The 27038-nt window shown below is 45.6% G+C and overlaps 1 protein-coding gene across 4 annotated transcripts in view; it reads left to right on the plus strand.

Annotated features, from left to right (window-relative positions):
- The window catches only part of LOC129816666 (zinc finger E-box-binding homeobox 2-like), a 78300-nt gene that overhangs the window by 40858 nt on the left and 10404 nt on the right, over window positions 1-27038 (plus strand). For 2 of the 4 annotated variants that reach the window (XM_055871422.1, XM_055871424.1), the window contains exons 3-5: window positions 22139-22411; window positions 25206-25274; window positions 26661-26858. In XM_055871422.1, coding sequence (XP_055727397.1) covers window positions 22139-22411; window positions 25206-25274; window positions 26661-26858 — 540 coding nt within the window. Of the gene's footprint in view, window positions 1-15369; window positions 15776-22138; window positions 22412-25205; window positions 25275-26660; window positions 26859-27038 lie in introns of those variants that run through there. The other 2 variants (XM_055871425.1, XM_055871423.1) reach the window with 2 other exon arrangements.

A 27038-nucleotide genomic window follows, 5' to 3' on the forward strand; every position in this document is an offset into this window, starting at 1 on the left:
TCTTTCCAACCTCTCTTTCCATTAGTCGATGATTGATTGAATGCGTAGATGCATTGTGCTTCAACTGTATGTAGCACATGTTCAGAAGTTCCAAAGGGAAGTTTTTACCTTCTCTGTGGTTTGGTAAGCTCAATTACATATTTATTTATTACTTGTTCTATCTCTCGTTTTCACATTCACACACACACAGATGCACATACATAGACATGCAAACGCACAAATACACAAACTGCAGTTCCTTTGCCTGATGACTCACACTAAATGATTCCGACTGCTCTGTCGTTCGCTACATACTTTAGTGTGAGACTGACGTCATTGTTGTTTGTGGTGAAGGGGGCTTTGTACAAAACAAAGTCATCGGTGATTGGATCGCCTCTAAACAATCAGTGTATCAAAGCCAATTTTCAAACCCTGCTTTGCCCACGTATGTTTTGGCTCTCGCCGAACCCATCGGTTTCTGGACCAATCAGACGGCCTGAATGTGTTCGCATTCGGTGAAGGGTCTGGGAGGTACTCAGATCCAGAGTCATTGTTGAGAAGAAACTAACATCCGTGGGTGTGGCCTAGCGTTTGGCCGGAACAAGGAGTCTGGGTAGCTAGGAACGGAGGTCCTAGCATGACTGTAAAATCCCTTAAAAAAATAGCTGAAGGGCACACTCACTCACCCACTTACACCCACCCATACGCACACACACAGCAAACTGGCACTTAATAACAAACTGTACAAGGCTATAAACAAGCAGGAAAATTTGCACCCGGAGGCCGCTTTTCTTGTTGCCGGCGATTTAAATTTTGGGTCATTAATTAAGACACGTGACGCCCAACTTCAGTCAACACATCTCCTTCGCCACTAGGGGCAATAAAGTCCTAGACCACTCACTTTATTCACAAGCAAGCATACAAGGCCCTCCCTCGTCCTCTATTCGGGCAAAACAGATCATGAATCCACGTTCCTGCTTCCTGTTTACAAACAGAAGCTCAAACAGGAAGTGACCTCTCCATTGAGAAATTATAATCAGAATCAGAGATTGTGCTACAGGATTGCGTCGCTAGCGCTGATTGTAATATGTTCCGAGACTCTGCCGATGTCATCACAAGGGAACCACCTCTGTCACCGGCTTAATTAGGATGTTGTCCCAACAGTAAAGGTTCGCTGCTTCCCCAATCAAAAGCCCTGGATTAACACTGAGGTTGGCACGAAGATAAAGGACAGGCTACCTCCCGCACACAGGGCTATCGCAGACAACCCTGAGGATACGGCTGAGGACAGGAACAAGTACAATAAGTCTAGCTATGACCTCCGCAGAGTCATCAAATGAGCAAAAGGACAATACAATATACTCCACATGCTCCGCGGCCCACCACATTTGGCAAGGGCTACAGTCCATTACGGATAACAAAGGAAGACCCAGCCATGATCTGTCCAACGATGCCTCTCTACCTGACGAACTTAATGCATTTTATGCACGCTTCGACAATAACAACACCGTGCGTGAGGGCTGTCACCGACCCAGACGACTGGGGGATTTCGCTCTCCGAGGCAGACGTGAGTAAGGTCTTTAATCATGTCAACAATCGCAGGATCGAAGGGCTGGACCATATTCCAGTGCGCGTTCTCAGAGTATGCTCAGAACAGCTGGCAGGCATATTCACATTCATTTTCAAACTCTCCTTATCCCAGTCTGTAATCAGCATGTCTTAAGCTGACTACCACCATTCCTGTTCCCAAGAACTCTTAAGGCTTCATGCCACATTGACTACCGTCCTGTAGCACACATCTGTAATAATGAAGTGATTTGGGCTGGTTATGGCACACATCAACTCCATCATCTCAGACACCCTAGACCCACTCCAATTTGCATACTGCCCTAATAGATCGCACAATCTCAATTGCACTCCATACTGCCCTCACACATCTAGATAAGAGTAATATCTACAGTATGTGAAAATGCTGTTCATTGACTACAGAGTTCAACACCACTGTCCCCTCCAAACTCGTCACAAAGCTTAGGACCCTGGGCCTGACCCTCTGTGGCAGGTAGCCTAGCGGTTAAGAGCATTGGGCCAGTAAACGACATGTTGCAGGTTTGAATCTCCGAGAAAATATGTCGATGTGCCCTTGAGCAAGGCACTTAAACCTATTTGCTCCTGTAAATTGCTCTTTATAAGAACGTCTGCTAAATGACTAAAATGTAAATGTAAGACCTCCCTCTGCAACTGGATCCTGGACTTCCTGACAGGCCGACTCCAGGTGGTGAGAGTAGGCAACAATAACTCCACAACGCTGACCCTCAACACAGGGGCCCCACAGGGGTGTGTGCTTAGTCCCCTCCTGTACTCCCTGTTCACCCATGACTTCAGGGCTCCTGAGTTACGCAGCAGTATAAGGCACTGCATCTCAGTGCTAGAGGCATTACTACAGACACTGGTTCAATTTCGGTCTGTATCACAACCGGCCGTGATTGGGAGTCCCATAGGGCACCGCACAATTGGCCCAGTGTTGTCCGGGTTAGGGTTTGTCCAGGGTACTCCGTCATTGTGAATAATATTTTGTTCTTAACTGACTTGTCTAGTTAAATAAAGGTAAATACATTTTTTTTTAAACAATTCCAACACCATCATCAAGCTGGCTGACGACATGACGGTGGTAGTCCTGATCACCGACAATGATGAGACAGTCTATAGGGAGGAGGTCAGTGACCTGGCAGTGTGGTGTCGAGACCTCTCCCTCAACGTCAGTAAGACCAAGGAGCTGATTGATGGGACTGCAGTGGAGTGGATCGAGAGCTTCAAGTCCCTCGGTGTCCAAATCACTAAGACCTTAAAATGGTCCACACGCACGCAGTCTTCCTCCTCAGGAGGCTGAAAAGATTTGTCATGGGCCCTCAGATCCTTAAAACGTTCTACAGCTACACCATTGAGAGCATCTTGACTGGCAGCATCACCGCTTGGTATGGCAACCCTCGATCACATGGCGCTACAGAGGGAGGTGCGGACAGCCCAGTTCATCACTGAGGCCGAGCTCCCTGCCATCCAGGACCTCCATACCAGACGGTGTGAAAGGAAAACCTGCAAAATCGTTAGACTCCAACCTCCCAAGCAATTGACTGTTCTCTCTGATTCCACGCAGTACCTGTGAATCAAGTCTGACACCAACAGACTCCTGAAAAGCTTATATTTTCAAGCCATGTGACTATAAATAGTTAACCAAATGGCTACAGTACATGGAGTATCTGAGTTGTATTTTATTTTTGCACTGTCTCTATGCACTCACAGGACTCTAAACACTCACACACACTGACACTCCAATACACACACACACACACACACACACACACACACACACACACACACACACACACACACACACACACACACACACACACACACACACACACACACACACACACACACACACACACACACACACACTCACATACAACGATCATATATATAACGATCATACAACGAGCTACCCTGTTTCACATATATCCTGATGCCTAGTCACCTTACCCCTATACATATCTACCCCTACCACTCCAGTATCCATGCACGTTGTAAATATGGTATTGGCAACTGACCTTTGAACTGACCCTGTATATAGCTACTGACCAGAGAATTGACCCTGTATATAGCTACTGCCCCTGGAACTGACCCTGTATATAGCTACTGCCCCTGGAACTGACCCTGTATATAGCTACTGTCCCTGGAACTGACCCTGTATATAGCTACTGCACCTGGAACTGACCCTGTATATAGCTACTGTCCCTGGAACTGACCCTGTATATAGCTACTGACCCTGGAACTGTCCCTGTATATAGCTACTGACCCTGGAACTGTCCCTGTATATAGCTACTGCCCCTGGAACTGGCCCTGTATATAGCTACTGACCCTGGAACTGTCCCTGTATATAGCTACTGCCCCTGGAACTGGCCCTGTATATAGCTACTGCCCCTGGAACTGACCCTGTATATAGCTACTGCCCCTGGAACTGACCCTGTATATAGCTACTGACCCTGGAATTGACCCTGTATATAGCTACAAACCCTGCAACTGACCCTGTATATAGCTACTGACCCTGGAACTGACCTTGTATATAGCTACTGACCCTGGAACTGACCCTGTATATAGCTACTGACCCTGGAACTGACCTTGTATATAGCTACTGACCCTGGAACTGACCTTGTATATAGCTACTGACCCTGGAACTGACCTTGTATATAGCTACTGACCCTGGAACTGACCTTGTATATAGCTACTGACCCTGGAACTGACCTTGTATATAGCTACTGACCCTGGAACTGACCTTGTATATAGCTACTGACCCTGGAACTGACGTTGTATATAGCTACTGACCCTGGAATTGACCTTGTATATAGCTACTGACCCTGGAACTGACCTTGTATATAGCTACTGACCCTGGAACTGACCTTGTATATAGCTACTAACCCTGGAACTGACCTTGTATATAGCTACTGACCCTGGAACTGACCTTGTATATAGCTACTGACCCTGGAACTGACCTTGTATATAGCTACTGACCCTGGAATTGACCTTGTATATAGCTACTGACCCTGGAACTGACCTTGTATATAGCTACTGACCCTGGAACTGACCTTGTATATAGCTACTAACCCTGGAACTGACCTTGTATATAGCTACTGACCCTGGAACTGACCTTGTATATAGCTACTAACCCTGGAACTGACCTTGTATATAGCTACTGACCCTGGAACTGACCTTGTATGTAGCTTCTTACTCGTGTTCTTATTTCTTGTTTCTTGTTTTTGTTCGACTTTATGTTTTTAACACTGCATTGTTTACTGCATTGTTGGGTGTAGAGCTTGACAGAAAGACATTTCACTGTACTTGTGCGTGTGACTTGAAACAAACACACACCCACACCGTGCACATTTGATATCCATCTCAGAGACTCTTATCAGGGAAACAGCAGTGACTCAGGGACTCACCGTTGCAGAAATGTTACTGGCTCCTTGAGGTGAGAGGACTGGCTGTTGGAACTGTTACGTGGCATATGCATACAGAACTGATATGAACTTTAAAACATGTGGCTTCATTAACTAATGACATCATATCACATTAAAAGCACATTACAGTAAGATTGAATAATTACTATGTAATATCTAATACCATATTCTTGACTCTGAAAACAGTTGTTTTGTTGTTGTTGTTTTTTTACTCCTCAATGTTTGATGTATTGTGAGGGGCATTGTGTTAGCTGGTTGGGGTGGTAGGAAGCAAAGGGGCGAGGGGCACCACAGTTAATGCTCCCTCTAGAACAGCCAGCCCAGCTCAAGGTGCCAAAACCTGATTAAGCTCCCCTCAGAAGTATTTTGTGCTACATAGCAGTCGTCCCGTGACATGTTCAAAGAGGAACTCACGTTTTCACACCTTGCACACAGGCAGCAGGGCTGACAAGAACACACACATAGAGACCTAAACACACCAGGGTGAAACTAGGCTGTACAAGAAATAGATCATAACAGAAAATAACAAAACAGTGTGGCAAAATAAATACACTTCTCTTTCTCTCTCTTTCCTCTCTGATGTTTTAACACTCCTATTCCTGCGAGGGGCTAATTTGTTGCCTTTGTCAGACTGTAAAGGACCACCAGCGCCGGTCAGTCTCTCTAAACCCTGGTGAGGTATAGTGTTACTCAAAGGGGCTCTCCTCAGAAATAAGGAGCCACCTACAAGATAAAGCACGGCCATGGTCTCACTTTTAATAGGGAGCTCTGAGACATTTTTGTTGTTGTTGCATGTTTGAAGTTGAGAGCAGCACCCCAAAACCTCCCCATTCCCAGAAAGACTGTTCACAGGCTGTTGAATTTGAAGAAAACAGAACCAGTCAGGTTGAATTACAGAGCGACTCTCCTTTTTGTTTTCAAAATGGTGGACCGCATCGGGGAAAGGCTGGGTATGGCAGCCATAATGATAGCTCTAGCTGCCAACAGGTTGGCTGGCGATGGAAGCCAACGGCATCGCTACTGCCCTGCTCTCTCCTGAAGCCCGCAGAGATTTTCTCCATTCTTAGATTCTCCGTCTGCATAGTTGAGAAATTATCAGGTTTAGCGTGCCCAGACATCTCCACAAGGTTAGGCTTCCAGCAGAGCCAGGTCATCTTTGACTTTCATAAGAAATACACAGTAGTTGACAAGCCCTAAAAGTCCCCCGCCACGCTGTTCATTCTATAGTGTATTTCTGAATGTTCAGTGATTCCTAGTGCTCAACAAACTACTTTATGTCTTCACATTAGAGCAGAAGAGGTCGTAGTTAATGCATGTCCCTGTCCTGTGATTCCACAACACACCCCAACCCCCACCTTGGTCTCGAGTCTGTAGCCATGCTCATGATGATGCCTGAGTTACGGGGTCGGCGGAGTTGATACGACTTCTATCTGGGATGATAGTTTGATCCGCGGCTCTCTCCCCTGAGGAACCCCCAAGTGGAAAAGGCTAGTTTTTATAGTCTTCATGGTTTCCCAGAGAAAGTGGCAGGAACAATGGTGCTTCAAATATGCACTGGAGCTAAGCTCATAATCGTCCGTCCTAGAGCATTGTTAATGGCTTGTGTGTGTGTGTGTGTGTGTGTGTGTGTGTGTGTGTGTGTGTGTGTGTGTGTGTGTGTGTGTGTGTGTGTGTGTGTGTGTGTGTGTGTGTGTGTGTGTGTGTGTGTGTGTGTGTGTGTGTGTGTTTAGGGTACAAGGGGATTCCATAGCTTAGCAGCGTGCAAGCCAGATCCCTATTTGAGTGGCGTAAGCTGTAGCCTAATTATCCACTTGCTCTAATTATCACCTTTCCAGGTATCCTAAGAACTCACACACACTCATTCAGCCCCTGACTAAAAGACATTCACAGATGCCCTAAATCCCTTTTGTTATAGATGTGAGCTGTTGTATCTCTTTGACAATAGATATCCTGGCCAGGTTAACTGACAGATAACTTTACAGTGTTGGGCCTAGTGGATGTAGTCTAGTGGATGTAGCCTAGTGGATGTTGCCTAGTGGATGTGGCCAAGTGGATATGGCCTAGTGGATGTGGCCTAGTGGATGTGCCCTAGTGGATGTTGCCTAGTGGATGTGGCCTAGTGGATGTAAAATAGTGGATGTGCCCTAGTGGATGTGGCCTAGTGGATGGAGCCTAGTGGATGTGGCCTAGTGGATGTAGCCTAGTGGATGTAGCCTAGTGGATGTGGCCTGGTGGATGTAGCCTAGTGGATGTAGCCTAGTGGATGTGGCCTAGTGGATGTGGCCTAGTGGATGTGGACTAGTGGATGTAGCCTAGTGGATGTAGCCTAGTGGATGTGGCCTAGTGGATGTAGCCTAGTGGATGTAGCCTCGTGGATGTAGCCTAGTGGATGTGGCCTGGTGGATGTAGCCTAGTGGGTGTAGCCTAGTGGATGTAGTCTAGTGGATGTGGCCTAGTGGATGTAGCCTAGTGGATGTAGCCTAGTGGATGTGGCCTAGTGGATGTGGCCTAGTGGATGTGGCCTAGTGGATGTAGCCTAGTGGATGTAGCCTAGTGGATGTGGCCTAGTGGATGTGCCCTAGTGGATGTGGCCTAGTGGATGTAGCCTAGTGGATGTGGCCTAGTGGATGTAGCCTAGTGGATGTAGCCTAGTGGATGTGGCCTAGTGGATGTAGCCTAGTGGATGTGGCCTAGTGGATGTAGCCTAGTGGATGTAGCCTAGTGGATGTGGCCTAGTGGATGTAGCCTAGTGGATGTGGCCTAGTGGATGTGGCCTAGTGGATGTGGCCTAGTGGATGTAGTCTAGTGGATGTAGCCTAGTGGATGTGGCCTAGTGGATATGGCCTAGTGGATGTGCCCTAGTGGATGTAACCTAGTGGATGTAGCCTAGTGGATGTAGCCTAGTGGATGTGGCCTAGTGGATGTAGCCTAGTGGATGTGGCCAAGTGGATATGGCCTAGTGGATGTGGCCTAGTGGATGTAACCTAGTGGATGTAGCCTAGTGGATGTAGCCTAGTGGATGTGGCCTAGTGGATGTGGGCTAGTGGATGTGGCCTAGTGGATGTAGCCTAGTGGATGTGCCCTAGTGGATGTAGCCTAGTGGGTGTGGCCTAGTGGATGTGCCCTAGTGGATGTGGCCTAGTGGATGGAGCCTAGTGGATGTAGCCTAGTGGATGTGGCCTAGTGGATGTAGCCTAGTGGATGTGGCCTAGTGGATGTAGCCTAGTGGATGTGCCCTAGTGGATGTGGCCTAGTGGATGGGGCCTAGTGGATGTGGCCTAGTGGATGTAGCCTAGTGGATGTAGCCTAGTGGATGTGGCCTAGTGGATGTGGCCTAGTGGATGTGGCCTAGTGGATGTAGCCTAGTGGATGTAGACTAGTGGATGTAGCCTAGTGGATGTAGCCTAGTGGATGTGGCCTAGTGGATGTAGCCTAGTGGATGTAGCCTAGTGGATGTGGCCTAGTGGATGTGGCCTAGTGGATGTAGCCTAGTGGATGTAGCCTAGTGGATGTGGCCTAGTGGATGTAGCCTAGTGGATATGGCCTCGTGGATGTAGCCAAGTGGATGTAGCCTGGTGGATGTGGCCTAGTGGATGTAGCCTAGGGGATGTGGCCTAGTGGATGTAGCCTAGTGGATGTAGCCTAGTGGTAGTGGCCTTGTGGATGTAGCCTAGTGGATGTAGCCTAGTGGATGTGCCCTAGTGGATGTAGCCTAGTGGATGTGGCCTAGTGGATGTAGCCTAGTGGATGTAGCCTAGGGGATGTAGCCTAGTGGATGGAGCCTAGTGGATGTGGCCTAGTGGATGTAGCCTAGTGGATGTGGCCTAGTGGATGTAGCCTAGTGGATGTAGCCTAGTGGATGTAGCCTATTGGATGTGCCCTGGTGGATGGAGCCTAGTGGATGGAGCCTAGTGGATGTAGCCTAGTGGATGTGGCCTAGTGGATGTAGCCTAGTGGATGTAGCCTAGGGGATGTAGCCTAGTGGATGGAGCCTAGTGGATGTGGCCTAGTGGATGTAGCCTAGTGGATGTGGCCTAGTGGATGTAGCCTAGTGGATGTAGCCTAGTGGATGTAGCCAATTGGATGTGCCCTGGTGGATGGAGCCTAGTGGATGTAGCCTAGTGGATGGAGCCTAGTGGATGTAGCCTAGTGGATGGAGCCTAGTGGATGTAGCCTAGTGGATGTAGCCTAGTGGATGTAGCCTAGTGGATGGAGCCTAGTGGATGGAGCCTAGTGGATGTAGCCTAGTGGATGTAGCCTAGTGGATATGGCCTAGTGGATGTGGCCTAGTGGATGTAGCCTAGTGGATGTAGCCTAGTGGATGTGGCCTAGTGGATGTAGCCTAGTGGATGTAGCCTAGTGGATGTAGCCTAGTGGATGGAGCCTAGTGGATGTAGCCTAGTGGATGTGGCCTAGTGGATGGAGCCTAGTGGATGTGGCCTAGTGGATGTGGCCTAGTGGATGTAGCCTAGTGGATGTAGCCTAGTGGATGGAGCCTAGTGGATGGAGCCTAGTGGATGTAGCCTAGTGGATGTAGCCTAGTGGATGTAGCCACTCAGAGAGTTCATAGGCCACAGAGCCTTTGGGGATTGCTAGGGGGTTAGGGGACAGAAGGGACGCTTGCTTTCTTGTTTTGTACCTTGAGGGGATGCACATTTGTGGCCTGCTGGAGGTCATTTTGCAGGGCTCTGGCAGTGCACCTCCTTGCACAAAGGCGGAGGTAGCGGTCCTGCTGCTGGGTTGTTGCCATCCTACGGCCTCCTCCACGTCTCCTGATGTACTGGCCTGTCTCCTGGTAGCGCCTCCATACTCTGGATACTACGCTGACAGACACAGCAAACCTTTTTGCCACAGCTCGCATTGATGTGCCATCCTGGATGAACTGCACTACCTGAGCCACTGTGTGTGGGTTGTAGACTCCGTCTCATGCTACCACTAGAGTGAGAGCACCGCCAGCATTCAAAAGTGACCAAAACATCAGCCAGGAAGCATACGAACTGAGAAGTGGTCTGTGGTCACCACCTGCAGAATCACTCCTTTTTTGGGGGTGTCTTGCTAATTACCTATAATTTCCACATTTTGTCTATTCCATTTGCACAACAGCATGTGACATTTATTGTCAATCAGTGTTGCTTCCTAAGTGGACAGTTTGAAATTCACAGAAGTGTGATTGACTTGGAGTTACATTGTGTTGTTTAAGTGTTCCCTTTATTTTTTTGAGCAGTGTATATTAGATTCTTCAAAGTAGCCACCCTTTTCCTTGATGACAGCTTTTCATACTCTTTGCATTCTCTCAACCAGCTTCATGAATAATGCTTTTTCAACAGTCTTGAAGGAGTTCCCACATATGCTGAGCATTTGTTGGCTGCTTTTTCTTCACTCTGCGGTCCAACTCATCCCAGACCATCTCAATTGGGTTGAGGTTGGGTGATTGTGGAGGCCAGGTCATCTGAAGCAGCACTCCATCACTCTCCTTATTGGTCAAATAGCACTTACACAGGCTGGAGGTGTGTTTTGTGTCATTGTCCTGTTGAAGAACAAATAATAGTCCAACTAAGCGCAAACCAGGTGGGATGGCGTATCCCTGCAGAATGCGATGGTAGCCATGCTGGGTCAGTGTGCCTTGAATTCTAAATAAATGACAGACAGTGTCACCAGCAAAGCACCACCACACCATCACACCTCCTCCTCCTTGCTTCACGGTGGGAACCGCATATGCGGAGATCATCCGTTCACCTACTCTGCATCTCACAAAGACACCGTGGTTGGAACCAACAATCTCAAAATTGGACTCAACAGACCAAAGGACAGATTTCCACTGGTCTAATATCCATTGCTCATGTTTCTTTGCCCAAGCAAGTCTCTTCTTTTTATTGGTGTACTTAAGTAATAATTTTTTTGCAGCAGTTTGACCATGAAGGCGTGATTCACACATTCTCCTCTGAACAGTTGATGTTGAGATATGTCTGTTACTTGAACTCTGTGAAGCATTTATTTGGGCTGCAATCTGAGATGCAGTTAACTCTAATGAACTTATCCTCTGCAGCAGAGGTAACTCTGGGTCTTCATGTCCTGTGGTGGTCCTCATGAGAGCCAGTTTCATCATAGCTATAATGAATACTCAGAGAGAAAAAGGTGTAGATTCAGGTGCAGAGCGCGGCACGTGTTTATTTCGCCTTCTCAGAAGGCAGGAATCGTGCTCACAGGCAGGCAATGGTCATACACAGGTAGTCAAGCAGGCAGGTGAATCAAAACGAGGACTGAAGGCTATAGCTGGTTCTCACAAACGAGCTAGGAAAAGGCTTAGTAGAGTCAAAACAAACAACAAGTGAGTAACTAAAACAGGTGAAAACATTGAACAAAAATGAAAGACAGGGCTACGTTCAAAAACACAAAGAAACAAGGCTACGTTCAAGAACACAACGAAACAGAACACAAAGTTGACTAAGAAAATAAATACAGAACCTTACAGTAGCGCTTGATGTTTTTTGTTACTTTACTTGAAGAAACGTTCAAAGTTCTTGTTCTTGCCATAATATGGACTTGGTCTTTTACCAAGTAGCTATCTTCTGTATACCACCCCTACCTTGTCACAACACAACTGATTGGATCAATTGCATGAAGGACAGGAATTCCACAAATTAACTTTTAACAAGGAACACCTTTTAATTGAAATGCATTCCAGGTGACTACCTCATTAAGCTGGTTGAGAGAATGCCAAGAGTGTGCAAAGCTGTCATCAAGGCAAAGGGTGGCTACTTTTAAAAATATATTTTTGATTTGTTTAACACTTTTTCGGTTACGACATGATTCCATTTGTGTAATTTTATAGTTTTGATGTCTTCACTATTATTCTACAATGTAGGAAAGAGTAAACATAAAGAAAAACCCTGGATTGAGTAGGTGTGTCCAAACTTTTGACTGGTACTGTATATATATTTATATATACAGTATATATATATATATATATATATATATATATATATATATATATAGTGAGCGAGAGATTCATAGATATAGAGAGAGTCTGGGCTCGATTTAATATATAGATGCACTCAAAACAAGGATAATTTTTCCTATTGGGTTTGTTATTCCTCTGAAATCAATGCAAAATATGGAGCACCTCATTGTCGTCCTAAAAATAGCATTAGCGTGAATTCGATGGCTAACCTGCAGCCAAGAGCAAAATCCATCTAGTTAAGTGTATTCAGGTCAACATCACAGAGTAAATGAAAAGCCTAAATTGATCGTGGCAGTTATTTTGGCAGTTTATTACAGAACAAAGGAATTATTTAAAGACCCAACGGTGTAAAGTGTATGTTCAGAATGGCTGCCTTTCATAGGGCATTAGTTTCAGTCCAGGTTTGTAACCGGTAGCATTGTTTGTTCTGAGAAAAGCCTGTGATGTGTTTGTGTGTGTTTGTGGTTCTGTAACAGTTCTATACAGCTAGAGACGGACCGGCCAGATAGAATCACACAGGAGGCGGCTGACTGCTGCACAACTGCTCCTACATTTGCATACTAATTGACCCGTATTCACTCCAAACAGGAACACATATCTATCTACAGTAGTTCATGACTCTACAGAATGATCAAACTAAATCCTCCCTCTGTACTCATAGCCTCTTATTTTCTCTTTCATCTGCTCATGTGGGTTGATCATCAGTCACTCCTTTGTATTTTTCTTGTAATCCTTTCCATGTGAGGACATCACCCTTCTGTCTGATTTGGCCTTTGTTTCTAAAGGCTTTGGCTTTCCTTCAGCCACCATGTGAAGGAACCATTTTGAGAGTTTTCTATCTTTAACTTCCTCCAGTCTTGTGAATAGGCTATCCAAAGGAAGACTATTTGGCTTTTTGTGTGTACGCTATGCATGTCTAAAACTGTTTGTGTAAGTGTGTGTGAGGGGGCGGGTAGGGATCCGGTAGGGAGCTGGTAGGGGGCGGGTAGGGATCCGGTAGGGATCCGGTAGGGAGCCAGTAGGGAGCTGGTAGGGAGCCGGTAGGGATCCGGTAGGGAGCTGGTAGGGGGCGGGTAGGGATCCGGTAGGGAGCCGGTAGGGAGCTGGTAGGGAGCCAGTAGGGAGCTGGTAGGGGGCCGGTAGGGAGCCAGTAGGGAGCTGGTAGGGAGCCAGTAGGGAGCTGGTAGGGGGCCGGTAGGGAGCCAGTAGGGAGCTGGTAGGGGGCGGGTAGGGATCTGGTAGGGATCCGGTACGGATCCGGTAGGGAGCTGGTAGGGGGCCGGTACGGATCCGGTAGGGAGCCAGTAGGGAGCTGGTAGGGGGCCGGTAGGGGCCTTGAACATGTATCTAGAGGATTGACATGTGCTCAGGCATGCCACAGATGGTGGCTGCGTAACGGGAGGGAGGAAACCAGGGCGGGAGAGAGGAAAGGAGGCAAGGAGAGAGGAAAGGAGGGAGGGAGGGAGGGGGTAAAGCAATGAAGCAGTAGAGGAAGGAGGGCGGAAAGGAGGGAGAGAGGAAAGGAAGGACGGAGGAAAGGAGGGAGGGAGGGAGGAAAGGAAGGAGGGAGGAAAGGAAGGAGGGAGGAGAGGAGGGAGGAATAGAGGAAAGGAAGGAGGGAGGAAAGGAAGGAGGGAGGAAAGGAGGGAGAGAGTAAAGCAGGGAGAGAATAAAGCAGGGAGAGAATAAAGCAGGGAGGGAGTAAGGGGAAAGGTGGGCCGTCTGGGCGCCGGAGTAAATCTTTCTCTTGCTCTCTCTTTCTTAGTTCTCTCTCCTCCTCTCCAGCTCAGAACCCCCTACATATATTCCAGCTCAGAACCCCCTAGATATATTCCAGCTCAGAACCTCCTAGATACATTCCAGCTCAGGACCTCCTAGATACATTCCGGCTCAGAACCCCCTAGATACATTCCAGCTCAGAACCCCCTAGATACATTCCGGCTCAGAACCCCCTAGATACATTCCAGCTCAGAACCCCCTAGATACATTCCAGCTCAGAACCCCCTAGATACATTCCAGCTCAGAACCCCCTAGATACATTCCAGCTCAGAACCCCCTAGATACATTCCAGCTCAGAACCCCCTAGATACATTCCAGCTCAGAACCCCCTAGATACATTCCGGCTCAGAACCCCCTAGATACATTCCGGCTCAGAACCCCCTAGATACATTCCAGCTCAGAACCCCCTAGATACATTCCAGCTCAGAACCCCCTAGATACATTCCAGCTCAGAACCCCCTAGATACATTCCAGCTCAGAACCCCCTAGATACATTCCAGCTCAGAACCCCCTAGATACATTCCGGCTCAGAACCCCCTAGATACATTCCGGCTCAGAACCCCCTAGATACATTCCAGCTCAGAACCCCCTAGATACATTCCAGCTCAGAACCCCCTAGATACATTCCGGCTCAGAACCCCCTAGATACATTCCAGCTCAGAACCCCCTAGATACATTCCAGCTCAGAACCCCCTAGATACATTCCAGCTCAGAACCCCCTAGATACATTCCAGCTCAGAACCTCCTAGATACATTCCAGCTCAGAACCTCCTAGATACATTCCAGCTCAGGACCTCCTAGATACATTCCAGCTCAGAACCCCCTAGATACATTCCAGCTCAGAACCCCCTAGATACATTCCAGCTCAGGACCCCCTCGATACATTCCAGCTCAGGACCCCCTAGATACATTCCAGCTCAGGAACCCCTAGATAAATTCCAGCTCAGGACCCCCTAGATAAATGGGAGTTTAATTCAATTAGAGGCAGGCTACTGTTTCTGCCTCACGGCAGTCACTGGCACAGTGGAACCACCCCCTTCCTCCTGGCTGTTACACCCCTGACGTTCACACACACACACACGCACGCACGCGCACACACACACACACACACACGCACACCTTGTAAAGCCTCCTGCCCTCTCTGCCAGCTGATAAGAAATGCAACAGCTATTGTATGGGAAACATCTACATTTCACTTCCCTGAGAGTAGTTGTGGTATTATGGCAAATCAATCATACTGTAGGCTATTTCCATGTAATATTCTCAAGAAATAATATTACACTTTTATTTCCCACCTCCCTGTGTGTGGAAAATCCCTACTTGTCTGCCTGGGATTATCATTAGATGGATGTTGGACCACTTCCAGCCTGCAGTAGCTAAGTCAGCCACCTCATTTCCACAGTGTTCATACCACGCTTCCCGACCTACTCATTCCCCTCCCCCTCACCTTCCCCTGCCCCTCCCCCTCCCCCTCACCTGCCCTCCACCTTCCACTCCAACTTCCCCTCCCCCTCCCCCTTCCCCTCCAGTTGTTCGCTCAGGTGATCTGCACCGCTCACAGGCAGAGGGAGAGAGAGAGAGAGAAAAGAGAGAGAGGTAGAACAGAGAGAGCAGTTTTCCTCCGGTAGCTTCCACCTCATCTCTCATTATCCAGGCAGTGGTAGCGGCAGACAGGAGAGACAGGAGAGCGTGCGGATCACCTGGAGCCAGCAGTAGACCTGAAACATGTCTATTTATTTTTATGATCATATCAAACACATATCAAATATGGCTTTTTTCATGGAAGAGCCGCACAGAGAAAGGAAGAGAGATAGAGAGAAAGAGACTGTATGGAGTAGATACTAGCGCCTCATGGCATATGCAAGGGCTGCTCTGTCTGATGTGTCTGTTGAACTGTGGGGCTGTTTAAAATGGACGACGAGGAAGGAAGCCTCCCCCAGGAGAGGAGAGGGCAGGTGTGGTCTCTGCAGAGCCTGAGGACGCGCTGTGGGACAGGCGATGATGTGGACAGGGTTGTCTTTTACGGAATTAATATGATATGTGACAGGTATGGTATGCACCTGTTAGTTAGCGCATTTATATGCTCCTCAAAGGCAGTTAGCTCATATTGAAACAAACAGTTGTAGTTAGTGGTCTTGATACTGGGATGTCTGTTTAATAGGATTTAGTGGATTTGTACTATATTCAAATTATGATGGGGTTTATTTAAGTATTTTAAACTTGGTGGTTAGAGCACTGAATACTGATTGGCTGACAGTCGTGGTAAATCAGACCGTATACCACGGGTATGACAAAACATTTATTTTTACTGCTCTAATTACTTTGATAACCAGTTTATAATAGCAATAAGGCACCTCGGGGGTTTGTGGTGTATGGTCAATATACCACGGCTAAGGGCTGTGTCCAGGCACTCCGCGATGCGTCACGCATAAGAACAGCCCTTAGCCGTGGTATATTGGCCATATACCACACCCCCCCATGCCTCATTGCTTAAATAAGCCACAAGAGGCTGTGCTGTATCATGAATACAGTCACAGGTAAATGGCGTTGTTCAGCCTGACATGGTATTTAACAATAACAATGAATTATATATTTTCATTAAAACGTTAATTTGATAAGTCAATTCATACAATTGAATTCTTCCACCAGGAGATATAGTCCGGACAAAAATCTGGTTATTAGTTATTTTGGTCATGTTGCTACAGAGGCGAGCCAGTCATTAATTATTGTTGCATAGTTGCTATGCAAAAGTTCTGGTCGTCCATTCTAAACAAATTGGTTGCTATGCAGGCTGGATAGCTAAGGTTCGTGTCACTTACTAGCTAGCTCGTCAACTTCAGCTAACTCAGTCACGTCAAACAATGAACCGAGCTGCATTTTTGTTTGTTAGAGCTTTCATTCAATTGGGATTATTACTTGGATATGTCCATGACAATGACGTTGATGCGTGATTTCGACCTGCTCAAAAATAGTTGTCTCGTCTGGGCACCGTTCACTCTATGTATGGTACTACAGAGATCAAATTTCTAAAGTGAAACGTTGTTTCTGAGTTCAGACACCCAGAACAGCGAGGCTTACCAAACTAAATCCTAGGTTTATCTTAACCCCTGCTGTACCACACAACATACTAGGCTTATATTAACCCTTGCTGTACCACACAACATGCTAGGCTTACATTAACCCCACTGTACCAAACTAAATTCTAGGCTTATATTTAACTCCCGCTGTACCAAACTAAATGCTAGGCTTATATTAACCCCGCTGTACCAAACTAAATGCTAGGCTTACATTAACCCCACTGTACCAAACTAAATTCTAGGCTTATATTTAACTCCCGCTGTACCAAACTAAATGCTAGGCTTATATTAACCCCGCTGTACCAAACTAAATTCTAGGCTTATATTAACCACCGCTGTACCAAACTAAATGCTAGGCGTATATTAACCCCCGCTGTACCAAACTAAATGCTAGGCTTATATTAACCACCGCTGTACCAAACTAAATGCTAGGCGTATATTAACCCCCGCTGTACCAAACTAAATGCTAGGCTTATATTAACCCCCGCTGTACCAAACTAAATGCTAGGCGTATATTAACCCCCGCTGTACCAAACTAAATGCTAGGTTTATATTAACCCCCGCTGTACCAAACTAAATGCTAGGCGTATATTAACCCCTGCTGTACCAAACTAAATGCTAGGCTTATGTTACCCCCAGCTGTACCAAACTAAATGCTAGGCGTATATTAACCCCCGCTGTACCAAACTAAATGCTTATATTAACCACCGCTGTACCAAACTAAATGCTAGGCGTATATTAACCCCTGCTGTACCAAACTAAATGCTAGGCTTATATTAACCTCGCTGTACCAAACTAAATGCTAGGCGTATATTAACCCCCGATGTACCAAACTAAATGCTTATATTAACCTCGCTGTACCAAACTAAATGCTAGGCGTATATTAACCCCCGCTGTACCAAACTAAATGCTTATATTAACCGCCGCTGTACCAAACTAAATGCTAGGCTTATATTAACCCCCGCTGTACCAAACTAAATGCTTATATTAACCACCGCTGTACCAAACTAAATGCTAGGCTTATATTAACCCCGCTGTACCAAACTATATGCTTATATTAACCCCGCTGTACCAAACTATATGCTAGGCTTATATTAACCACCGCTGTACCAAACTAAATGCTAGGCGTATATTAACCCCTGCTGTACCAAACTAAATGCTAGGCTTATATTAACCCCCGCTGTACCAAACTAAATGCTAGGCTTATATTAACCCCACTGTACCAAACTAAATGCTTATATTAACCCCCGCTGTACCAAACTAAATGCTAGGCTTATATTAACCACCGCTGTACCAAACTAAATGCTAGGCGTATATTAACCCCTGCTGTACCAAACTAAATGCTAGGCTTATATTAACCCCCGCTGTACCAAACTAAATGCTAGGCTTATATTAACCCCTGCTGTACCAAACTAAATGCTAGGCTGGAAGCCAGGGGAAATAATGTTTGAGTTGAGATAAATACAAGAGATGATTCGGACAGCAACATGAACATGATATTCTGATGGAGGCACAGTGATCATTTTCAGATGGAACTGTTAGCAGGCGTAGGTGTGTCTGTGACGGCCAACACAGCACGGCTTGGAACGTTGCTTACTGGGGGGAGGGTCTCTTTTTTATGGAACAAATAGTAACGATGTCACGTAACAATAGAAATGAATGGCCTTATATTATCTGACTGTCAAAAAAGTCACTTCAAAAATGTAGGCTACCTGTGCATGTTCGTCCACTCCGAAATAACTCCAGCATCCAAACATCTGTTTACAAAACACCAGAAAGTATTCCTAATGACATTCGGTGATTGCGTCTTGTTGACAAATTGACCGTCTTTGTAGTCGGTACACATGAAATGAGGCCGGAAGTGTCACATGACAAACCGTCATGTTCAGTCACCCTAACACACAGTTAATTTACTAGCCTAGGCTACAGTGTGTATTACCCTGAGCTTTAAATAGGCCTACCTGTAGCCAGTGATCTAGCCTAGTGTGTTAAATAAAGGGGCTAAACTCTGATTGCGGGTCGTGGTGAAAAAAATGCATGCTCCCTATACTTTCAATGCAAATTTATGAAAAAGGTGGGTAAACAGCGTTTACCTGTATTTACCCTCCACTAGGCTTGCACCACTGCTGGTAGCCTACCATCACAGCCAAGGCAATTTTACACAATATGAACACACACAAGGTTTCAGAAAAAACTGCTTATCTCGCGTAACAAAACAACTGAGAACTCGAAAATCTAGCTGGATGGATTGGAAGCACGTTGATGTCTAGTTGTCTAGTGATATTGTCGACCATCATCAGCTGATCCAGGAAAGAAAACACATTTTGATAGAAAATAATAAAGTTAAATAGATGGTGGATTTCTTGTGACCACGGAGAACACCAATACCCACACACACCTGAAAAACGAAGAAATGAGCGCTCTAAACAGCTGACTGAGAAAAGCAAACAATGATAAAATAACGGATAAATCTAATGAATTGGATTAAACTAATAGGCTATTTTGGAAAAGCTATGCTTTTAAGGGAGCTCAGCTGAGGCTGAAATTCAGCACTACTGAGTGGACAGCGCCTCTCTATAGAATTTTAAACCATTATAGAGAGGTGGAGGTGCTTTTATTTTCATAATAACCACTGCCTTTTAAAGAAAAAGGTGAATGGTTAAATTAAGATTATTTAGAGATCCCCAAACGTTTCACTCGGAGCTAATGTCTCATTCAGGGGAGCTGAGCAAGAGAGGGAGAGTGAGAGAGGGAGAGTCGAGAGAGAGAGAGGGAGAGAGGCAGACACAGAGAGGGAGAAAGATGGAGATAAAAGAGAGAGAGAGGGAGGGAGAGGGAGAGAGAGGCAGACAGAGAGAGGGAGAGAGAGAGGGAGAGAGAGAGAGAGGGAGGGAGAGAGGGAGGGAGAGAGAGAGAGAGAGGGAGAGAGGGAGAGAGCGAGAGAGCGAGAGGGAGAGAGTAGCAGAGAGAGCGAGGGAGAGGGAGAAAGAGAGGGAGAGGCAGAAAGAGAGGGGGAGAGAGAGAGGCAGAGAGAGTAGCAGAGGGAGCGAGAGAGAGGGAGAGAGAGCGGGAGAGGCAGAGAGAAGCGGTCTGATGAAAGTAGCAAGCGTTGTTGCTGCTTTGTTTCGGGTTCCTTGAATGAGCACAATGAATCGATCGATGGATAGGTGACGGGCGGAGACAATGGATCTCTGTGAGTTCAGCAGGTCGGAACGGCGGCGTTCCACACACAATAGAGGTGCGACAAGACGGAGCGAAGGGTGGTGCGCCATCAAAGATGTCACCGGAGACAAAGCACACTCACTCCCTGGCTCTCTCTGTGGCAGAGTTGTTACAACTCGCTTTATCCTAACTCAAACCTACAGAAAACGGTTTTCTAACTACCATCAAGAGTAGTGGCAGGTTGTACGTATAGGTAGCATGTCTAAAGTCATTTCCAACCAGAACTATTGATTTAGAGACACACAGCAACTGAGATCCCAGCCTGTATCAATCAATCAAATGTATTTATAAAGCCCTTTTCACAAGTGCTATACAGAAATCCAGCCTAAAACCCCAAACAGCAAGCAATGCAGATGTAGAAGCACGTGGCTAGGAAAAACTCCCTAGAAAGGCAGGAACCTAGGAAGAAACCTAGAGAGGAACCAGGCTCTGTAGTCTTTAGCCTGTAGCTTTAGTCCTGTAACATCTGCCACACTACTAGACCATGTGACCGGGGAGACAAACAGTTCAATGAATTGCTTTTGTTTGGGAGGTTACTGAATTTTTTTCGTCCGCCTACCGCTTACCACCCACCGCAACACAGATACAAAACAGCCACACACTGGCCAAGTATCTGAGCAACATAAGTAAAGTAACAAACAAACAGTCGTCTTCGTGTTTTTCCCCGCAAACATTTATCTTTGTCGGCTGGTGAGTTATTCTAGGAATGGGAAGCGTGCATCTTTCTCTCTCTTTTTCCAGGAAGAAATGAGTTGAATACTATCCTTTCCTAAAGTAAATGTGCCTACTTATCTTCTGTGGCATAATAACACGCTCAAGTCTAGATGGCAAAAACATAATTTCCTAAAGTGGATAGGATGCTAGCTGGTCTTTTCACTGGTCTTTCCCAAACTGCTCTTAGCTCAGAATACATTTAAAAAAAGGGTCAGATATTGAATTCAGCGAAAAGTCAAATCCACTGCTGTTGCTGTAGCGGCGGGACTGAAGAGGGGAGGGTGTGTGAGGGTGAGCGCGACGTTAAGACGTTAAATGAAATCATATAATATCCAACATATACCTAGACCACACAACGTGTTTTCACGTCTCACTTTTCAGCCTTTTCTTTCTCTCCATCTCTCTTTCTTTTCTTTTTTGATCAGAGAGGGCATTACCCTGTCTGAACTCCCCCTAAATCCTTGTGGTCACACCTCTTATTAAAAAGGGTTTTGTCCCACGCCCTACACCCCCCTCCGCTGCTCTTGGAATTCAGCCCGGGTCAGCAGATTTCAACCCACCCCACCATGCTTACCCTTTTTAATTTGCACCTGTTGTGCAGTTGTCCAGGAGGCAAGTGCCGAACCATACAGTCAGACAAAGATCATTTTATGAACAGATATGCAATGCCTAATCTCCATGTACCCAAAGGGGAAAAGTGAAAAAAACGTATTTTTTAATCTCTTCCATGGGAACGTGTGTGTTGGGAATGGGAATGGTATGCCGTTGGGATGTAAAGGTTTATAGTTTCCAAAAACTGTTGAGGGGAACAAAATAATATCTCCAAACAAGCAATTGACTTCAAAAAACGCATAATTTTAAGCCACTTCCCATTCGCTGTATGGAGTTGGCAGCGCCCTCCAGAGATAACGTGCATGAAAGCTTGGCGAAATATTGCTTTATTAGGCATACACAGAACTCAAAATGAACCTGAAAATTGGGCTCTATTTTCTATCCCCAAGGGCCCCCTTTCCTGCGCCTAGTTCCCATGATGTCATGGCTTTTACATTTTGTTATGTTATTTGTTCCCATCTCCCTCTTTTTCTTTTGGGCCTAGGTCTGCTTTTCTCATGCACCTTTATCAGAGTATTTTTCATCTACACCAAAGTCGACATATTTATAGGTTACCGTGAAGGCCCTTGAGTTCAGCCTGAATCAAAATGAACCACATTTTTATCAAGGTTCAGGGATGTAATATTATAAGCTGTCCATTTGGTTCCTAGGTTGTCTGCTCTGTATATAAAGCTCCCCAAACTATTCAAAGCAGGAATGCGACTTTCTCCTTACTACCATCAGAGCCGAGTTAGGCGGATGTTGTTTTAGAAACCTAACAGGGTGTCTTTGTTTGTGTCTTGCAGTGCTGACCTATGAGAATGTGGTGGAGATGAGCTCTGAGACAGACGAGGATGACAAGACGCTGCTCTCAGAGGAGAATGGCCTGACCAATGGGGAGGAGGGTGGTAGCCCTGCCGGAGCCAGCGTGCCTAACCTGGAGGAATCACCCAGGGTGGGCCACGCCCTGCTGTCCTACAGGGGTGGAGCAGAGGGATCAGAGGGCAGGGACGGGCGGCAGAGCCACCAACACGCCTGCCGCCTGGCAGACAACCAACACAGACACCTCAATGGGACTGGTGAGTGATCTGATCACGTCAACACCGGCACAATATAAATTAGTAGCCTATATCAAACCAATGCATTTATGTTACCCTTTTTTACATCAGCCTTTTTTACAAAGTGCTTTGACCGTAAATCAATCAACACACTGCACTTATGTATATCAATTACAGAACTCATAATAATACAGTATATTCACCTCTTCAGTTTCTGCTAAAATAGTTGTAGCCTGGGAAATGGCTTTGTTCTATACTCTGTCTATTTTTTCAATTTCCGTATCTCTGTGAGGTTGACAGGAGATTGTAGAGATTAACACAGTGCTCTATTATAGTGAGACGTGTTGCTGCTGAAATACAGTCAGCACTCTAGCTGCTTCACAGGCTCACATCGCAAAACCACCTCCCTCACCCCCATACTCATCTCTGTATGACTGTTCACACCCTCTAGCACCTCTGACCTCTGAACCTCTCGCCGTTCTCTGTCCCCTCTTTGCTCTCCTTCTCTCTTTTGTCTTGGTTTTGTAAAAGCACTGTCTCATCAATGTTTCTCTCTCTGTTGTCTTGGCTCATTAAAAGCATTGTCTCCTCATTGGTTTCACATACATTCAGAGGAATAAAGTCAACTCCAAACAGTTCAATATTCTCAAGGTCTCGGCAGAGGAGAATGTCACAATATTTTAGTTCAATATATGAAGCACTGTGAAACAGCCAGCCTTTCATTCTATTGACCCATAATTGTAACTCTTATAATTAGACTCAGTTTAGTGGGCTGTGACCAACGGAGCCTCTAACTCCCGCATACAGGCAGAGCTACCAATGATAACCAAGTAGCGCATGTATAACCTGTCAACCCACCCTCTCTCTCTTTCTCTTTTCCTCCCTCTCCATTCCCCCCTCCCCTTCCAACTCATCTGCATCAGTGACAGGACAACTGGTGTCGCCAGGGCTGCAAAGACAAATACTTTTAATTAGAAGCCAAACGGGATCGTTAAAGAGGGAGCCAGGCTTTTGCAGAACTCATTAACATCCCTAAATGAAATTCTGAGCTTTATGACGGCCATTTACATGCTTAATAGGCCCACCATTCTGTGGCCGCCTGACAGATACAGAGTGCAGAGAAAACTCATGCGAGACACACAGTTTCTTTTTTTAAATGGACCTGCGTTGACTATCCGTCTCTGTTAATGACTTGGTGGCGAGCTGCGCTGCTGAATTGGGAAATATGAGGGACTGGGAAATAGTTTTAGAAAATTTGAACCCAGTCCAAAACAAAATGTAAATGAAAAGAGCCTTGATATGGGGAGCATATGTGTATAGAATCATTATTATCATGATCATTATAAGAAAGCTGTAAAAATAAATCAATGGCAGATTAGCACATCTGCTAACAGTCCATTATAGCTAATGCTAACCTAGCTATTTGCTGAGTGGTTTGATTTGAATTCAACTGGCATTTGACATTTATATGTAAACTGATGAAAGATGAGAGATAGACAACCCACATATTTGTTATATTCATTTCACTCAGGTAACAGATGTAAAAGACTTGGGTGTCACTTCAAGGTACTGAGTCACATCGAGAATGCACAAAGGATCGAATCAAGATTTACCACAAAAATAACAGAAATGCTAATTTACTGTACACGCCATCTTGCCTCTGCCTCTCTAGGAAAGAAAAGACTACTGAGTGAAAAACACAAAGAGCCTCCATTTTATATTTCAGATTTCAAATACAGTGTAAGTAGTACTGTAAGTGTAGTGAAGGAGGGGCCTACTGAAAATAGAATGAAACTTGAGTACAGTGTCTAGATTATACGACAGTGATACAGGGCGTTACTCACATGTCTTTGTCCTTACTCTGAGGCCTGGAACCCACAAAAAGCCCCATGTTGGCTGAATGAAACTCATTCTGTAAAGTCTGCCAGTGATTCTGAAGTTGAGGCGAAGGGAAGCAACATTTGCTTTCCCCATCAGGAGAGGCATGCATTTTTGCAGTTGTTCACTGAAACATGCAGCACCACCATTTTATCTGCGTGGTGCAGGGGCGAAACATTGTAAGGAGAAGTGTGAGACCTCGCTTCTTGATTACATTTCATCTTGGAATTATGAGAAAGAAAATAGTTTTCATCCACAATATTTAGAAATTTAAGTAGGATAGCTACCTACTAATTCCCATACATTCTACCTTCAACAAAGTCCAATTGACTATCAGGCTGCCAATCGACTATAAACATGGATCCTATGTTGACATGTTCTCAATAGGTTGTGTATAGTACCTTGTGACTCATTTGACTCATAGCAAGACTATTTTGGTATAAAAAAGCACAGTATCAAGTTCCTGTATGACACATTGCTCATGAGGAAGGAAGTTTTGAAAAGTAACCTGCTGTAAATGAAAGAGGGGGTAGAAAATCTGACTGTCCCCCCCCACCCCCCCCCCCCCCCCCCCCCCGCCCTCCCTCTCCTCTGCTGCAGCATGCAGGCAAGGGTGTTGTATATCCCTCCTTTGAAGAGGGAAAGCGTATGATTCTTGTGACTCCTGTTGAGGAGTCACATGACTGTGGCCAGGGGGAACAAACACAATGGGCACAGTATATGTACACCCCTCGCCTGCCTGTCCCTCATTATCAGGAAAATACATTCATATTACAAGCCGTGGTTGAATGGAAAGAGGTACTTCACTGAATTGTCAGGGTAGCATGTGCATTCTAGTTGACTTTGCCTCGAGTGTTAAACAATGGTCATACTTCAGTTTATTGAGTGCTGTGTTAGCCACAGTTGATTTTGAGCCTTTTTCTCCTCTCCTTCATAGATGAAAGGAAGGATGAATATGATCCCTTGGGGCCAGAGCGGTCTCTTCACTCTGTAGGAAGTGGTACAGGTGACTTCCACCCTCTTTATTTAACTTTTATTTAACTACGGAAGTCAGATAAGAAGAAATTCTTATTTACAATGACGGCCTACCCCGGCAAACCCTAACAACGCTGGTCAATTGTGTGCTGCCCTATGGGACTCCCAATCAAGGCCGGTAGTGATACAGCCTGGAATCGAACCAGGGTCTGTAGTGACACCTCTGGCACTGAGATGCAGTGCCTTAGACCGCTGCGCCATTCAGGAGCCCCATATATACATTTGCAAAACAATATATGGGGGATTGGAAATGATGCAGACACATACATTGATGAAAGCTACAATCTATCTGCAATATTAAAACTGATCTACCACCTAAAAAAAAAATATATATATATATAACACACTAGGAAGAGACATGATTATAACCCCTTGCAGCAGGTGTAATACCTAATAGGAAACACATACACACAGTCAAGGGCCATGAGAGATAATGTCCCTCCTCGTGCATCAAAGCGAGGGAAAGCAAACATCTCCAGGTTGAGTGGGAGTGCAGCACAAATCACATCTTGCTACAAAATTGAATTTTGACCTAAATCTCATTTGTTTGATTCATGTACTTTCAAATTGGTTTAAAATTGTAGTTTGTCCTGGCAGTGAATCACAATGTCTTTGCAGTTAAGCATTTTATCAACACAATCTTGCCTAAAGTAACTTCAAGGGATCCAAGCCTCTTGGGGACAGTTCAGTGTCCTTCGTTTTAAGGATATTTTCAACAACAAATTTAAACACAGAATCTGTGTCACAGCTCCTAAGACAAATAAATGTAGCCACACTAACTGCCCTGATTTGTTAAATCAGCTGATGAATACATTAGACACCTGATGTACCATTACACCTACACTGACTGTTTAGCAGATATAGCCTCACATCTTCTTACTCATAATCAAATCTCTGCTTTACATTATGTAGAGAGAGAATTCTAAGTGAGATCTGTAAACCAGAAAATCTAATTGCAATCTAAACCAATTACCCGTTACCCTAGGAAATGTTTAAGTTAAAATGTCTAAAAGCTTTAAAATGGGTTGTGAACATCACTTAATGATGAAATTATCTCTTATTTTTCTTTGTCAAGGCCATTATATGGCATCATTAACGGTAACTTAAATGTATACTCCCCTCTAAGTAGTGGCTTAATGCTTCCCTCCCTCAGTGTCCTTCATCACATTTAGAGACCAGTCTGTTTCCCTGTGTGGCCAATATAATGTAGCTGTGCAGCACATCTCAAAATGGGGGAAGGAGGATGGAGACCGACCAATGTTCTCATTTGTCTTCCTCTCTCTTCTTCTCTACCTACCCCTCCCCCTCTCCTCCTCCTCATTTCCCCCCTCTCCATCCTCCTCCTCATCTTATACAGTTAATGGTATGAATGGGGTGTCAGAGCTTGACGACTACTTCACTAAGTGTAGTAAACTGGAGGAGAGTGACGGCCTCTCGGCCAGCATCGCTGAATACCTCCAGCGTGGCGACACCGCCATCATTTACCCAGAAGCCCCAGAGGAAGTGACACGACTCGGAACTCCCGAAACCATTGGGCAAGACGAAAACGAAAACGGTGAGAATCCATAAAATCCATTTTACAGTAAATCTCTGACTATTTGCAGTCTGAGAAACGGCATTTAAGGCCTTCCACCTCTGTGCCTTTGTCCCCAATAGTGTTACTGACTGACTTTTATGGGTAGTCTGTGTTCAAGTGTAAGCTGATGGTGACTCTACATAGAGTCTTTGTGAAGCA

Source organism: Salvelinus fontinalis, chromosome 19, assembly GCF_029448725.1.
Source record: "Salvelinus fontinalis isolate EN_2023a chromosome 19, ASM2944872v1, whole genome shotgun sequence".
Classification (NCBI taxonomy): Eukaryota; Metazoa; Chordata; class Actinopteri; order Salmoniformes; family Salmonidae; genus Salvelinus; species Salvelinus fontinalis.